This window comes from Cherax quadricarinatus, chromosome 25 (genome assembly GCF_038502225.1).
Source record: "Cherax quadricarinatus isolate ZL_2023a chromosome 25, ASM3850222v1, whole genome shotgun sequence".
NCBI classification, from domain to species: domain Eukaryota; kingdom Metazoa; phylum Arthropoda; class Malacostraca; order Decapoda; family Parastacidae; genus Cherax; species Cherax quadricarinatus.
Genome location: NC_091316.1, coordinates 636,421 through 654,151, shown reverse-complemented (window position 1 = coordinate 654,151; position 17,731 = coordinate 636,421). Strand labels below are relative to the sequence as shown.

The window sequence follows — 17,731 nt, the reverse complement described above, 5'->3', positions numbered from 1 at the left end:
GTGGATGTAGTGAGGGCCTATGGCATTAATGAAGCATTAGTTCATACAATTAAAAAGAATGAGGTGAATATACGAGCTTGTAGTAGGTTGGTAGACAGCAACTGCCCAGAGAGGTACTACTGTCCTGCCAAATGAGTGTAAAACGAAAGCCTGTAATTGTTCTACAATTGTTTCTATCTCATACACATGCAAGATTTCAGGTACGTCTTGCTACTTCTACTTACACTTAGGTCACACTACACATACATGTACAAGAGTATATATACACAGCCCTTTGGGGTTTCTTCTATTTTCTTTCTAATTCTTGTTCTTGTTTATTTCCTCTTGTCTCCATGGGGAAGTGGAACAGAATTCTTCCTCCGTAAGCTATGCATGTTGTAAGAGGTGACTAAAATGCTGGGAGCAAGAGGCTAGTAACCCCCTCTTCTGTACAAATTACTAAATTTAAAAAGAAAAACTTTAGTTTTTCTTTTTGGACCACCCTGCCTTGGTGGGATGTGGCCAGTTTGTTGAAAAAAAAAAATAATGAATAACCCAGGATGTCATCTCGTGAAAAGAATGACACGTAGATCACAACAAGTAAATAAAACTGAAAACTTGTTGCTTGAGTGGATCAAACAAAAAACAAAGAAAGGTGCATCACTTATTTTCATCTTAATTAGGGAAAAAGCCTTACAGTTGTTTAAAAAAGTGTGTGATAATGAAGGAAGGCCTGAAAAAGAGTATATTTAGCACAGGCTGGCTCCACGACTTTAACCCTTTGACTGTTTTGGCCGTATATATACGTCTTAGGTAGTAGGTTGGTAAACAGCAACCACCCAGGGAGGTACTACCGTCCTGCCAAGTGAGTGTACAACGAAAGCCTGTAATTGTTTTACATGATGGTAGGATTGCTGGTGTCTTTTGTCTGTCTCATTAACATGCAAGATTTCAGGTATGTCTTGCTACTTCTACTTGCATTTAGGTCACACTACACATACATGTACAAGCATATATACACACACACACACCCCTCTGGGTTTTCTTCTATTTTCTTTCTAGTTCTTGTTCTTGTTTATTTCCTCTTACCTCCATGGGAAAGTGGAACAGAATTCTTCCTCCGTAAGCCATGCGTGTTGTAAGAGGCGACTAAAATGCCGGGAGCAAGGGGCTAGTAACCCCTTCTCCTGTATATATTACTAAATTTAAAAAGAGAAACTTTAGTTTTTTTCTTTTGGGCCACCCCGCCTCGGTGGGATACGGCTGGTATGTTGAAAGAAAGAAGAATATACGTCTTACGAGCCAATGTGTTTGACGTATACATACTCAAAAATTCTAACGGCTTCAAATCAAGCAGGAGAAAGCTGGTAGACCCATATGTGAGAGAATGGGTCTGTGTGGTCAGTGTGCACCATATAAAAAAAAATCCTGCAGCAGGCAGTGCATAATGAAAAAAAAAACTGACCGTATTTTTGGATTAAAACACCAACTTTGAGGTGTATTATTGTATAGTATTTATGGTTGTATTCTCGTTTTCTTGGCCTCATTTGATAGAATGGAAAACATATTATAGAAATCGAGGTGATTTTGATTGGTTTTACTATGAAAAGGACCTTGAAATGGAGCTCAAATTAGGGGAAATGTTTGATTTTTCCCGATGTTCAAGAGTAAACAAATGATGTCATTGTCCAATAAATGTCCAACTAGCCATTCTAATATGCAGTCATGAATGGGTTGACATTATTTATACAATTATTACAATATTTCAGTAGTCTGCATAACAGTAAATCTTCTATTTTTTGTTTGAATAAAAATTCAAAATAGAAAGCAAGAGCAATATCAGAAGAGCCTGGAGATGTGACTGATGAACAAAGAAAATGTTATTTTAGAGCCAGGAATGTCTGCATTGTTCATTCTTAACCCTATTTTGAAATTGGCATATTTTTTAATTTGCGTGAAACTGGCCAAATTGCCAATTTCTATGTTATTGAGTAGTTGACATCAGTAAATAGGCAGTTTCTTGTACTCAATCAATAGAACAAATGGAGTTCTAAAGAAATAGCTATGAGTTTGGTCGACTGGAACAATGGAATTAGCCGAAAATAGGGCTCAAAGTGGGCGAAATTACAGATTCGTAAATATCGCCGAGGTCGCTAACTTCGTGCAAGTGTAATTCCGTAAGTTTTCCATCAAATTTTGTACTTTTAGTGTCATTACCATCAGGAACAGATTCTCTATAATTTTATAAGAAAAAATAATTTTTGTTTTTTCAAATATTTTGCGACACCAGGAGACACCTCAGGATTTGGGGTTGCGACAGTCAAAGGGTTAACCCTTTGACTGTTTCAGGCCCCTCTCTGAAACTGTCATTCTATGTCGCCAAATATTCAAAAAAAAAAAAAAATTATTTTTTCTTATGAAAATGTTAAGATTATTTTTCTGAGTGTTTTAGTCCAAAAAAAAAATTTCTGCCATCGGTACTTACCGAGATATAGAGCCGTGAAGTTTGCAGAAAATGAGCCGCGTATGGCAACAGCAGCGACTGCCGCTCACCCGGTAAACTTTAGTTTACTTGTAATTGAAGGTTTTTTGTTTTTTTCACTATTTTATTTTTTCACATAACTTATGTGGCCTATGAGACCAAAGTAAGGTGCAATGTATATATATACACTCGTTGTATACAACACAATAAGCACACAAACATAATTATCAATATATTGTTTACAAAACTTGTTTACAAAAACAAACAAACAATCATCCTCCTCCTCCTCCTCCTCCTCCTTCTCATCCTCCTTCTCCTCCTCCTCCTCCTCCTCCTCCTCCTTCTCCTCCTCCTCCTCCTCCTCCTTCTCCTCCTCCTCCTTCTCCTCCTCCTTCTCCTCCTCCTTCTCCTCCTCCTCCTTCTCCTCCTCCTTCTCCTCCTCCTTCTCCTCCTCCTTCTCCTCCTCCTTCTCCTTCTCCTCCTCCTCCTCCTCCTCCTCCTTCTCCTTCTCCTTCTCCTCCTCCTCCTCCTCCTCCTCCTCCTCCTTCTCCTCCTCCTTGTCTTGTGTGCGAGTGTGTGGCTTATAATTGTTTTGAGTCAGAAGTCGGCAGCTGTCAAAGTGACATATTGTCTCATTAGTCACTACCCCTACCGCCTGTCAAAACAATGGGGTCGGATGCTGCTTCCCCTCCTCCATTCTATCTAATTATCTTTCTCCCTCATTCTATATCTTTCAATCTGTCTCTCTTTCTATCTGTCTGCCTATCTCTGTCTCACAGGTACACATAAATACAAGTATACATAGTGTAAATTACCTAGGATAACCCAAGAAATCCAGACAAAGTGCTATACTCTGCTTGAAGATGTGAGTAAACGTGATGACACAGTCTTGTGGCTCTCTCTGAGACAGAGAGCTAGATGGACAGACAGGGAGCTTGACAGACAGACAAATAGACAGACAGACAAATGTTTGTGTACCAGCAAAAACAAAGGGAGGGCGATGGTCATGTAATATTACCCTCCTTTACGCTCATCAAAGTCAGCTCTTATCAGATGTTATCTCCCCTTATCTTGTCACTGTCATGGGGTGGACTTTTTTTTTTCTTGCTTCAAGGGAACAATATTATTACATCTTCTTCCTCCTCCTCCTCCTCCTCTTCTCCTCCTCCTCCTCCTCCTCCTCCTCCTCTTCCTTCCCTCCTCCTCCTCCTCTTCCTCCCCTCCTCCTCCTCCATTGCTTTTGGTCTCAAACTCCTCCAAATCATGAAATTGATCTTCACTGACACTTCCATCTGTGTTAGAGCATCACTTGGGAAGAGAAGAGTCCCAGATTTGCTGGGGAATCACATATTTCTTACCGCTAGACATGCTGAAAAAGGACAACTGAAATGGCATTCCCACAATGCACCACTGGCTCCCCGATTTTTTTTATATGGTGCACACTGACCATGGAGACCCATTCTCTCACATGTGGGCCTACCAGCTTTCTCCTGCTTGATTTGAAGCTGCTAGAATTTATGCGTATAAATACGTCAGAAACATTGGCTCGTAAGACGTATTTATACGTCGGAAACAGTCAAAGGGTTAAGTTGCATAATAAGTTACATAATATTAAGTTTTCGGGTGAAAGTACTTCAGCTGATCATACAGCAGCAAGTAATTTCCCTGCTGAATTGCAGGAAATTATTTCTGAGGGTGGCTATGAGCCACATCAAGTGTTTAATGCTGATGAGACAAGTGTTTTTTGGAAGAAAATGCTAACAACTTATATTAGTCAGCAAGAGAAAAGTGCACCAGGCTTCAAGACAGCAAAGGATTGCTTCACCTTGCTCCTTTGCGGTACAAGCACCTAAAGTCGGTTCCTGACCAGCCGGGCTGTGGCTCGTACGTTGGTTTGCGTGCAGCCAGCAGTAACAGCCTGGTTGATCAGGCTCTGATCCACCAGGCGGCCTGGTCACAGACCAGGCCGCGGGGGCGTTGACCCCCGGAACTCTCTCCAGGTAAACTCCAGGTAATGTGTGGTGATTTCAAGTGTAAGCCCATGGTTATTTACCGCTCTAAGAATCCTTGTGCTTTAAAAGGTGTAGATAAAAACACCTTACCAGTAATTTGGAGGTCAAACCAGTCAGCATGGACAACAAAGGAAATATTTACTGATTGGCTTAAGCAAAACTTTATTCCTGAAGTTAGGTTTTACCTGCACAGCAAGAACCTTGCATTCAAGACTCTCTTCATTCTTGATAATTTCCATATTCATCCACAAGCTTTGCTGGATGTGACCCCAAATGTAAAAGTTGTGTTTTTACCTCCAAATACAACATCTTTAATACAGCCACTGGATCGGAGGGTTAAGTCATTCAAGTGTAACTACACAAAAAAATTATGAAAAATCTAGTTGCATCAATGCACTCTGATTCCAACCTGGCAGTACCAAGTTTCTGGAATATATTTAACACTGCAGATGCTATCAGCTATGCTAGAAGTGCATGGAATGAAGTGCCCCAATCAACATTAAATGCAGGCCAGGGAAAGTTATGGCCTTCTGTAGTTAATTCTTTCACTGGTTTTCCCTTGCTTGAGAGCCAGGAGATTACCAGGTGATGGTTTTGAAGATATGAATGAAGATGTGAATGAGCTCTTAGAAGATGATGATGACAACAGGAGTCCAGAGGAAATGTTGGCAGAGCTTGATGCACACATACAAGTGAGCCACATAACAAGATGAAGAAGAACCTGAAGAAAAACAGTTAACACTGCAGCAGTTATGTGAGCAGTTCCATGTTGCTGCTAAACTAGCAGACTTTTTCACTGAAGAGGACCCTGACAAATCTAGAAGCAGTGCTTTGAAATGGGGTCTAGACTAGCTGATGATGCCTTACTGTCAAATGTATAACGTAATGCAGGGTGAAAGAGCCCAGAGATCCATTACAGAATTTATGAGCACTCCAATACAACCATCGACTTTAGTACCAGAACCTCCACCATCCACTTCTGCCGACAACCAACAACCATCCACCTCAACCCAGTAGGTTCAAACCATGCATCTCCACTCTCTTCACAATCATCCACAAACACCAGTACCCACAATTTAAGGTAAGAAATACTATTATTTCTTGTTGCACTTGTAGTACTCAGCAGTAATATATCACGACAATGAACTACATTGTAGCTTTTGCAAAGAAGTAAAATCTTTATCTTAAATTTTATCATTTTGAAAATTATGTCTGCTAGTCAATGTTTCTGAATGCTACAATAAAATTATTCACTAATATCTTGTCATTGCATCTGAAAATGATACTGTTTGTTTTTACTGGTAATTTCAATGATCAGCTGTTCTGTCAGTAATAGCTAATAATGCATCTTTTTTTTTTTTTTGAGGACCTAATATATTGGCCCAGGTGTGGTCTATAGATAAGGCAGAGGTCACAGTAATTCATGAGGTAGTGGCAAAGAATGCTAGAGACTTATGTGGAAGAAGATAAAATGCTACAGCTAGGAGATGAAAGTACAAGACCAAAAGGTAACACATCAAAGAAGAGACAGGTCACTGAATGATGAATGAATTGGCCAAAAGTGATAGCAGCAGAAATTGTTATAGCAGCCACAGTTATAATAGCAGCATAAACATCTACATTAGAAGCAACTACTAGCAGCAGTTGCTTCTAACGTACACTTGGTGTGGCAGCCTCCTGCCAAACTAGTGGTTAGATTGTTAACCTGCCAGCCTGCAGTACCACGGGTACGTCAACAAACTCAATGTGGAGACTGCTGAGCCGGCCTTAGAAGCAGTATTCACTTGACCACCTTACGGTGTGTATCTACTGGCCTTAGAAGCAGTATTTACCAGACCACCTTACGGTATACATCTACTGGCAGTAGAGAGTATCAACCAGACCATCTTACAGTATACAACTACTGGCCTTATAGAGAGTATTCACCAAACTACCTCACGGAGTACATTTGAAAGTGATGTCTACGGACTCACTGCTGACTTCAGTCAACTGCGGGCCTCCTGGCTGCAGTTACTCGTCACTCAGATCCCTGTGGACTTCAGTTACCTGAGGGCTTCGCTTAGTCTGCTGGCTTCAGTTATTGTGGGCCTCAGGACTTGGTTACCTGTGGGCCTCTGGTTGTAGTTTTACTGGCCAGTTTTGCGGACTTCGACCTGCAGGCCTTGGTGAACTTTGCTGGCCTCCTGCTGATCTAAGGGAGTGTAGTGTTTGGCTGTCCTCTGAAGAGAAAGACGCTATGCGGGTGACACAGCCGAGAAAGAGTGTTATAACAGAGACAAGGGTGTCGTGTGGACACAGTAGAGATGGTATGTGTGACGCAGAGACAAGGGTGTCAAGTGGACACAGTAGAGATGGTGTGTGTGACGCAGAGACAAGGGTGTAATGTGGACACGGTAGAGAAGGAGTGTCGTGTGACACAGAGATAAGGGTGTTGTGTGACACAGAGAGAAGGAGCGTCATAACATGGACAAGGGTGTCGTGTGACACGGAGAGGAGCGTCATAACAAAGACAAGGGTGTCGTGTGACACGGTAGAGAAAGTGTTATAATACTGAGAAGGGAGTATGGCATAACTCCGTGTAACTAGTGTTGTATGACTGAGTGTGACACAATAGTGTCAGAAATGTTGTACCCTGTGTGGTAGGGTCATGAGTTGATTATAATTTATTATTTTAGGATTTATACATATATATATATTTGTACAAAGATGTTAATTATAATTTATTATTGTAGCATGTATATATGTGTACCAAAGATAATAGGTTTTTGTCAGATGTTATTATATTAAAGATTATTTATTATTATAGAATACCTCTAGACCAAAGATTGTTTTTATATGATAGTAAAGATGATAAATTGTTTTATGTTTATTCAGTATCCCGAACTCTCATATTACTGCACTAGTATAAGGCCAACTAGTGTTTTTTGTAATACTTGGACACTTGTAGAATCAAAAGCATTCTATTAAAAAAAAAAGGATGGGGGGGGGGGGTGTTACAAAAAGAATTTTAAAAAAATCCGACTAACCTTCATACATGTCTATTGCTGCTCTAATAAAAAAACCCGTGTCTTGAGTACGTTTTGCTTCACTCCAGGCTATCATGTCGAGACGGTATTTCTCCTTGTAATCTGAAGCTGTCAGGAGATGGGAATAATCTAAGCCATTATCTGTGGCAAACTGTCGTTTGATTGGGCCAGACAGTCGAATTATTTTACTCTGAGTCTCATCCAACCTGTGGGTAAATGAACTCACAATATGTATCACAGTGAAAATACAGCTAATATGTTAAATGAATTTACAAGTTATTCCACAAACAACAGCATTGGAAAATATACATGAGAATAATGACACAAGGTAAAAGTTAAATCTTAGCATTAACCCGTAAATGGTCCAAACGTATATATACGTTTTTTCAACATTTGAAAGGATGTAAAAAAAGTAGATCTTTTTTTTTTTACATTTGAAAACGTGTAAAAAAACTTTGATCTACTTTTTTTTTGTTATATTTGAAAATATGTAAAAAAAAACGTAATCTACTTTTGGAGCACTACACGTGAACATAGATCTGCTTGGACCGTTTACGGGTTAATAGTAAATACATGTATATATGACAGTTTTCTCCTATACTGTTCTAGTACAGGTCAGCTATCACTGATCTGGCAATCACTAATCCGGCACTAATTTCAGCTAGGGTAATTTCAAATTTCCCTGGTCGCTGCACCAACCTGTTGCAACTGTTTAGTGGCACTACTTGCTGCATAAACACTTGCAAACACAGGCAAGCCATTCAAATTTGTTTTTCTCTTTGGCTTAAAGTTTGATGCAGTGTGTGGTTCAGCAGACAAGGAAGCAGCTGCTAAATTTGTTGATGAGTTTGCCAAGTTAGTTTCAGGTGAAAAATTAAGTCCTGAGCAGGTCTACAATGAAGATGAGACATCAGTGTATTGGAAATGTATGCCAAGAAGAACTCTGACAACTGAGGATGCAGAATCACCAACAGATTATAAAGCATCGGAAGATCGTGTCACTGTGCAGGACTGCTCTAATGCTGTAGGAGCACACAGGTGTAAGTTGCTGGTCATTGGTAAAAACTTATGTCCCTTGCCTGATTACAACGGTTAACTTTATTAACCAACTTGTACTGATTTACAGGGTATTTCACAGGTAGGATGAGGTGGTTAGCTGTTGAGTTCAGTGTATTCTAACCTAACCCCTCTATGATCTAGCAAAAATCACTAATCTGGCATCCTACAGGTCCCAATGATGCTGGATTAGTGATGGTCAACCTGTAGCACAGTATATAGCAGATTGCCCAAAACCTCTTTCTAAACTTGAGGTGTGCAAAATAAAGCCTGCAGGCCACATTCAGAAAGCCAAGGAATTCTCCCTCCCCTGATACTCTGTCTAGCAATTTAAGAATATTTATAAAGTCACCCATTTCAAGAAGCACTCGTTTTAATTGAATTTTATCCTATGACCAAATTACAGTGGAACCTCTAGTTACGAATTTAATCCGTTCCATGACCTTGCTCGCATCTGGATTTGCTCATTTGCAGAGTCAATTTTCCTCATTTAAATTAAATGAAATGAAATTATTTCGTTCCAGCAGAATTCCAGGCATGAGAAAATACTTCAATAATTTCCCTAATATCAACGGTACAGCTTATTTATCTATCACAATTCTTGTAATATGACATAATAAACAATATATTAATAACACAGAAACATGATACACGTATATACACTAGAATGAATAAAATACATGTCATTACTTATGTGGCTAGTGGTGGTGACAGTGGCCATTGTTGTTGGGGTTTATAGGGCCACCACAGAGACCATTCCTGCTCCTGACTACATGTGTAGAGAACCTAGGATAACCCAAAAAAGTCAGACAGAGTGATTTGTAAGTGCTACACTCTTAATGCTACACTTAATTGCTACACTCTTAATGCTACACTTTGCCACTGCAGCTTCATGTTGTCTGCCACTGCTACCTCATGATGTCTGCCACTGATGCTTCATGTTATCTGCCACTGCTGCTTCATGTTGTCTGCCACTGCAGCTTCATGTTATCTGCCACTGCAGCTTCATGTTGTCTGCCACTGCTACCTCATGATGTCTGCCACTGCTGCTTCATGATGTCTGCCACTGCTGCTTCATGTTGTCTGCCACTGCTGCTTCATGTTGTCTGCCACTGCAGCTTCATGATGTCTGCCACTGCTGCTTCATGTTGTCTGCCACTGCTGCTTCATGTTGTCTGCCACTGCTACCTCATGATGTCTGCCACTGCTGCTTCATACTGTCTGCCACTGCTACCTCGTGATGTCTGCCACTGATGCCTCATGTTGTCTGCCACTGATGCTTAATGTTGTCTGCCACTGCTGCTTCATGTTGTCTGCCACTGCTACCTCATGATATCTGCCAATGCTGCTTCATATTGTCTGCCATTGCTACCTCATGATGTCTGCCACTGCTGCTTCATGTTGTCTGCCACTGCTGCTTCATGTTGTCTGCCACTGATGCTTCATGTTGTCTGCCACTGCTGCTTCATGTTGTCTGCCACTGCTGCTTCATGTTGTCTGCCACTGCTGCTTCATGTTGTCTGCCACTGATGCTTCATGTTGTCTGCCACTGATGCTTCATGTTGTCTGCCACTGCTGCTTCATGTTGTCTGCCACTGCTGCTTCATGTTGTCTGCCACTGATGCTTCATGTTGTCTGCCACTGATGCTTCATGTTGTCTGCCACTGATGCTTCATGTTGTCTGCCACTGATGCTTCATGTTGTCTGCCACTGCTACCTCATGATGTCTGCCACTGCTGCTTCATGATGTCTGCCACTGCTGCTTCATGTTGTCTGCCACTGATGCTTCATGTTGTCTGCCACTGCTGCTTCATGTTGTCTGCCACCGCTGCTTCATGTTGTCTGCCACTGCTGCTTCATGTTGTCTGCTCCCACTTTTGCTAGTGTGTTGAAGAGCTTTCCAATTTGTGAAGGTTGAGGGGCAGAGCCAATCGAGCATTTCTGCTACTTTGAGCTCAATTTCAAGGTAATTTTCATCGTGAAACCAATCAAAAGCATATCTATTTCTGTAGAAAAAACTTCGTTTATCAAATGAGACCAAAAAAGTGAGAATACAACCATAAAAACCATATGAAAATATACCACTAAGGGGAGGTTAATGGATGAGAAGTGAACTCCGTTATTCATGGTCCGATTTCTTTCATTTTTGGTGTAAGGTAAGAAGCATCTTTCCATCATACATTGCCCAAGTTTCAATAAGACAGTCCAACAAACAACTGAGATCCAATTCCCTAGATCAAGAGGAAGAGCCCCTCACCAGCGTCAAGAAACCTCCCTTGAAGCCCGCTCGCATCTGGAAATTTCACTTGTGTCTGGAAGCAAAATATCGCCTGAGTGATTGCTCGTATCTGGATAAACTCACACGTGGATGCGCTCGTAAGTAGAGGTTCCACTGCATTTTTTATCTCATCAGTTAGAAATACAATGGTCCCTCATTGTTCGTAATTAATCCGTTCCTGGAGCCGTTACTATAAACGAAATTTACGATTTACAAATCAATTTTCTCCATAAGAAATAATGTAAATACAATTAATCCATTCCTGACACCCAGAAGCATTAAAACAAAAAATTTTTTAACATGAAATATGCATGTAGTACATAAACAATACAATGGGAAATGATGAATGAAACATTAACAGCATAACACTTACCTTTATTGGAGATTCTTCTTAGTGTATGTGAGACTGGAGGAGGAGGAGAGAGTGGATTGTTTATAGTTTGGAAGGGGAATCCCCTTCCATCAACACCTCAGGTACCATTTGCTTTTCTGGGGTTGCTTCTCTTCTCTGTTTCTTAATGCCACTAGGACCACCTTGAGAGTCACTGGAGTCCTGTCTCACAAAATAACTGTGGAGAGAGCTCTGTTTCTGGCATCTCTTTAACAGTTCCCTAAAATGGCCCAAGACTTTGTCACTGTACATGTTGCCAACCTGGCTTGCAACAACCTTGTTAGGGTGATGTTTCTCCATAAAGCTTTCCATCTTACCCCACATAGTAAAAATCTCTTTAATTTCTGAAGAAGGCACCTTCTTCCATCTCTCTTCCTCCTCCTCTGCAGCAAGATTCTGAGCTGTGATGTGTTGCTCTTCCTGCTGAAGCTCCTCAGTGGTGAGCTCTTCATTGTGGTCTTCCACCAATTCTTCCACATCCTCCAAACTCACACCCACCCCCATGGAACTCCCCAGTGCCACAACTGATTTTACAACAGACATAGGCTCATTAGGGTCAGTCCCAAATTCTTCAAAATCCCTCTTGTCGACACAATCTGGCCACAATTTTCTCCAGGCAGAGTTCAAAGTCCTGGTAGTCACTCCCTCCCAAGCCATACCTATAAGGGTTATGCAGTGGAGGATGCTGAAGTGTTCTCTCCAAAATTCCCTTAGGGTCAAGTGTCTGTGGTCACAGTCAAGCACCTGTGAAACATTGTTTTTGTGTAGAGTTTTTTGAAGTTTGCAATAACCTGCTGGTGCATGGGTTGGAGGAGAGGAGTGGTATTCGGGGGCAAGAACTTTACTGTGATGAACCCAAACTCCTCGAAAATTAGGTCATCCAAGTTTGGAGGATGAGCAGGTGCATTGTCCATTACTAGCAGGCACTTGAGATACAATTTCTTTTCCAGGAGATACTCCTTCACACTAGGGCCAAACACTTCATTGAACCACTCGACGAAAATTTCCCTCGTGACCCATGCCTTACTAATAGATTTCCAAAACACACACAATTTACTCTTCATAACATTGTTTTTCCTGAACACTCCGGGATTTTCAGAATGGTACACTAGTAATGGCTTCACTTTGAAATCCCCACTAGCATTAGCACAGAACATTAGCGTCAGCCTGTCTTTCATAGGCTTGTGTCCTGGCATTGCCTTTTCCTCTTGTGTAATGAAGGTCCTCTTTGGCATTTTCTTCCAAAAGAGGCCTGTTTCGTCACAATTGAACACTTGTTCAGGTTTCAGTCCTTCAGCCTCTATGTACTCCTGGAATTCATGCACATATTTTTCAGCCGCCTTGTGGTCCGAACTGGCAGCCTCACCATGCCTTACCACACTGTGTATGCCAGTACGGTTCTTAAATCTCTCAAACCAGCCTTTGCTGGCCTTAAATTCACTCACTTCACCACTATTTGCAGGCAATTTCTTTACCAAATCTTCATGCAACTGCCTAGCCTTTTCACAAATAAACGAAGTCATAAGAGTATCTCCTGCTAATTGTTTCTCATTTATCCACACCAATAATAACTTCTCAACCTCTTCCAGTACTGGTGATCTCATTTTTGTCAGCATAGTTACTCCCTTTGCAACAACAGCATCCTTTATTTCATTTTTCTTGGCCACTATGGAACATAAGGTTGTGTAGGGTTTCTTATACATCCTGGACAGTTCGGCCACACTTGTACCACTTTCATATTGTTCAATGATGGTTTTCTTAAATTCAATCGTATTTCTCACCTTCTTTACCACAGGCTTGGCACTAGGAGCTTTCTTTGGAGCCATGGTAGCTTATTTAGTACTTGCAAGCACTAAAATAAATGGAATATTATGAAATATTTCGCTGGAGCACGTGAGGGGACCTTCGCTCACTGGTAAACAATGCCAGACTGGCTGCCGCCCTGGCTCACGCCGTGGGTACGCGTCCCGGACGAACCACAACTCGCGAGTCAACCTATGAAAAGCGAGTCCATATTTATACGAAAATACCTCTATGATTGGCAAATTTTACGATTGCCGGGAACTACGAAAAGCGGGGGACCACTGTATGTATAAATAATTAGCCTACTTTCCAACTTTCCTGAAGATTACTGTTTGTAACAAATTTTAAAACTATTATCTTACTACTTGACTTAGATACTGAATTTAATCAATGATTCCAAGATTTCAAAATAATCACACATGATTAGTCCATAGTTGCCTCTCCTTTCTCAACTGATGGCGATAAAGCCCTGAGTTGACCTAAAACTTGAGCTTATTGATCTGCAATGTGATCCACTGCCTTAGGAACAATTTGAGTCAACATTTCCCAGCTTTTATTACTTGGTTAATAACTGTGCATTTCTAAAATTAAAGGCTTATGCTAAAACAATGTTTGTATTGTTTGGGTCAACACACACACATGTGAGCATTTTCTGTGATGAAACTGAGAAAAATTAAAACTTTGATCTGCACAGACTGATGACCAACATTACAATGAGCAAGACACATCAGTGTCAAAGTCAAAATCAAAGTATTCCTTTCAAAATTACTATACGTACATAAAAATACAATGATCTGAAGACTCATAGGATGTGGAAAACTACCTTTCTTCATTTTGATAAAATTATTTATATTTAGCCTATTTATCTGATTCAAAAGGTATACATGAGTCCTTTTATTCTTTCCAAAGGGTGAGCTTTTCACATTCTCATTAACATGAAAATTCCTTGATGGAATGAAGATTTGCTCAATGATTTGTTGTTCTTTAACCTAATTTGTAACTGATATCAATAATACATCTTAATCATTTTGTACATACAAAGAGAAAACTTAACTAATCAAAATTGTAAATATACATTGTAACCTTGCAAAGAAATAAAATTGTAACCTTGCAAAGAAATAAAGTTGTAACCTTGCAAAGAAATAAAGTTGTAACCTTGCAAAGAAATAAAATTGTAACCTTGCAAAGAAATAAAATTGTAACCTTGCAAAGAAATAAGATCTTTATCTTTTATAAATCTGAGCTATTATTAACCCTTTCAGGGTCCGTGCCGTAGATCTACGGCTTTACGTTGAGGGTCCAAACCGTAGATCTACGCCATGAGCTCAGCTCACTCTGATAAGCTGTGAGCTGTAAATCTGGGCCTAGATATGAGAGAATACATCTATGTGGTATGTGTGCAATACATAAAAGAAATCCTGCAGCACACAGTGCATAATGAGAGAAAAAAACCGAGACCATAATTTTCTATTAAAACAGCAACTTTGCAGTGTTTTTTTCGTATTTTTTTTTATACTTATATTTGCGATTTCTTGGTTTCATTTGATAGAATGGAAGATATATTACAGACATAGAGATGATTTTGATTGGTTTTAGTACTGAAAATGGCTTGATACTGAGCTCAAAGTAGCGGCAATGTTAAATTTTTGCCAATGTTCAAGAGTAAATAACCTCACATGTCTAATACATGCCAGCTGGTGGGTCTAATATACATTCACAAATGTGCTGATATTATTTATACAATTATTACAATATTGTATGACAGTACATCTTTTAATTTTTTGGTTTGAATAAAAGCTCATGTGAATTAAAAATCAAAATGGAATTCATTTGTAAAGCCTGAAAACATAACTAATGAACAGAGGAAATGTTAGTTTAGTGCCAGGAATGCCTGCATTGTTTATTCTGGACCCTATTTTGAAATTGGAATATTTTGAACTTTGCACTAAACTGTCCAAATTACCAATTTCCAATAGTGATGATAATAGTGATAATAATTTTTGTAGTTGAAACAATTAAGTTGGCTATTCCTTGTGCTCAATTGATAGAATAAAGTAATACTAGTGAAATAGCTAAGAATTTGGTCGACTGGAATAAGGTAATTGGCCTAAAATGGGAGTCAAAGTCAGCAAAATCGCCGATGCGTATATATCGCTGACACATCAAAATTCACGAGAGCATAATTTCGTCAATTTTCCATCAAATTTTGTACTTTTTGTTTTATTACCTTCAGAAAAAGATTCTCTATCATTTCATAAGAAAAAAAAATTATTTTTTGAAAATTCTTGGACACTGGTGTGCACTTGGAAATTTGGCCTCTGTACCCTGAAAGGGTTTAACATTTACAGCTTTATATTGACAAAAGAGTATGGCCCACAAGCTTATCCAGGCTAATGTATACACAGATAACCAGCACATAGGAGAAACAAACTTTTGACGAGGTTTTGGTCTGACTTGGACCATTAACTAGTTAACAGTCAAAGTCGGATTGAAATGTCTTAGTAAGTTTCTTTCTCCTATATGCAGTTTATTTCTGTACTGACCCAGTCATGGTACTGTGACTTGCTATTCTTTCTGGTGATGTACCCTTCAGTCAAATACACCTACCATCCAACTTACGACCTGCTCGACTTACGACCACTCGACTTATGACCGTGTTTTTTATGCCAAATTTCTGGGAAATAAACAACTATTTGTGTTGTACACAGTGTTTATCCTAAACCTTACAGTATAAAATACAGTACTAACAGCATAAAAAGTAAAGTAAAACATGAAATACCAAAATAAAACAACAAAATAAAGTCATTACAAAAATGTTTTGTTGATATTCAGTAGTAAAGCTCGACTTACGACCATTTAGACTTACGGCCGGTTTCTCGGAACCGAACTTGGTCGTAAGTCGGATGGTAGGTGTAATTGCCCACCCATCAAAGTTTTGTTAAATCAGTAAAGGCAGACATTTAATATTTACTGTTAACCAAATACAGTACTGTAATAGTACTAAACTATACTGTACTCACCTTTGTTGTAACATATCTGTGATGTAGTCCTTGCCTGATTTGCGCTTTCCACTAAATAGAAATATTATAACAGGATTTTTTGACATAACTCCTGTAAATAAAAATAATAGTGATAATAATTTTCATTTATTTAACCCTTAAACTGTCCAAACGTTGATATATGTTGACATGCGGCAGGCTCCGAACGTAGATCTATGTTTTTTTTCTACATGCTTTCAAATGGGGAAAATCAAGGTCGGAGCGCTACGCACGTGAACATAGGTCTACGTTTGGACAGTTGAAGGGTTAGTATGTACAACAGTAGAGGTTAATACTGCACAGTGTGTTCTATGAATAACATATGTAAACTAACAAAGCAATAATTCATACAGTAGAATACATTACATTTATTGGATATCAGACTGGAGGGTGGGAATATGAAGGTCATGCATATACAATATTTAAGATATTTTGGGTGAACATATCAGCAGACAGGCCTATGAAATATGGTTTAGTGATGTCACCTTTCTGGGCATTTGATTTCAATAAAGTTTTCTTGACTTCCCCCAGGGGAGGTAAGTGCCTTGATGTTAATGAGAGGCTCTTCAACCAAGGAAGAGGACCAATTCTACCATTTCTAACCTGATTGCCTTCCATTCCCTATGCATTGTATATATAATAACTACAGGTTTAACACCCCCTTCCCCTACTCTGTACTTGATAGGACAGAGTAGTAGAGAGAGTAATGCTGTCTGAGGAACACACAGTAACGTATTTTAGATAGAATGCCCACACCCCTTCGATCAGGTCTATAATTATGAATGACTGTGTACCCTGGTAAGTTAAAGATGTCTGTGGTGTTTTGGTTAAGCTAATTTCAATGAGAATAATAAAGATTTACATACATAAATATTTAGGGAGTGCCAAAGTATTGGTATCAGTGAGTGTTGGGTAATTTTAATGGTATCATTATTGGTACAAGTATTGGTGGGTATCTGCAAAATTTTGGTGCTTTTAGTGATTCTAAGAGTGAAAAGATGTCATCATTTTGTTTACTTAGGGATCTGGCATTGTAGTTAAATACTAAGATGTTTTTTGGTGTTGATAGGTTTTATTTAGATACAGGTACACACAAATACAATTATCATACATAGTATCATATGTATAAATTACTTAGGATAACCCAAAAAGTCAAAGTGACTTATGGTTAGCAGAGTGATATTTGCTATGTAATAATAGCAGTGTAATATTTGCTGTGTAATATTAGCAGTGTAATATTTGCAGGCCTGGTTTTGAAGATTGAGACACTTATGCAACATACTGGAATCCGTATTTAGGAAACGTTTTGCCACACAGTGGCTTTATCAGTCCAATACAAAGCAGAAAGGTGTAAGGTGAGAAGAAGTTGGGTAATCAGTCCTTCAGCCTCGAGTCGATGTGTTCAGTCCATCAATCTTGTAGAATGTGCAGCATAGAGCCGTAGACTAGTCGAAGACCTACTTTGACTAGTGGATGGTACCACTATGACCCTGCCTCCTCCTGCTTTGCCTCACCTGACTACAGTATACATGTATAAGCCACGTTTACAGCCCTATGCTGAACATTCTACAAGATTGATGGACTGAACACATCGACTCGAGACTGAAGGACTGATTACCTCAAACTTCTCCTCTCCTTACACCTTTCTGCTTTGTATTGGACTGAT

The 17,731-nt window shown here is 39.5% G+C and overlaps 1 protein-coding gene across 11 annotated transcripts in view; it reads right to left on the bottom strand.

Moving 5' to 3' along the window:
* Pmvk (Phosphomevalonate kinase) overlaps positions 1-17,731 on the bottom strand; it is an 83,582-nt gene that overhangs the window by 38,852 nt on the left and 26,999 nt on the right. For all 11 annotated transcript variants that reach the window (XR_011392394.1, XM_070088519.1, XM_070088521.1 and 8 more), the window contains exons 2-3: positions 16,048-16,138; positions 7,500-7,705 (exon numbers count right to left, since the gene is read on the bottom strand). Coding sequence is in view for 10 of the 11 variants with exons in the window: in XM_070088519.1 (XP_069944620.1) it covers positions 7,500-7,705; positions 16,048-16,138 (297 nt within the window). In the remaining variant the exon portion in view is untranslated. The remainder of the gene's footprint in view (positions 1-7,499; positions 7,706-16,047; positions 16,139-17,731) is intronic.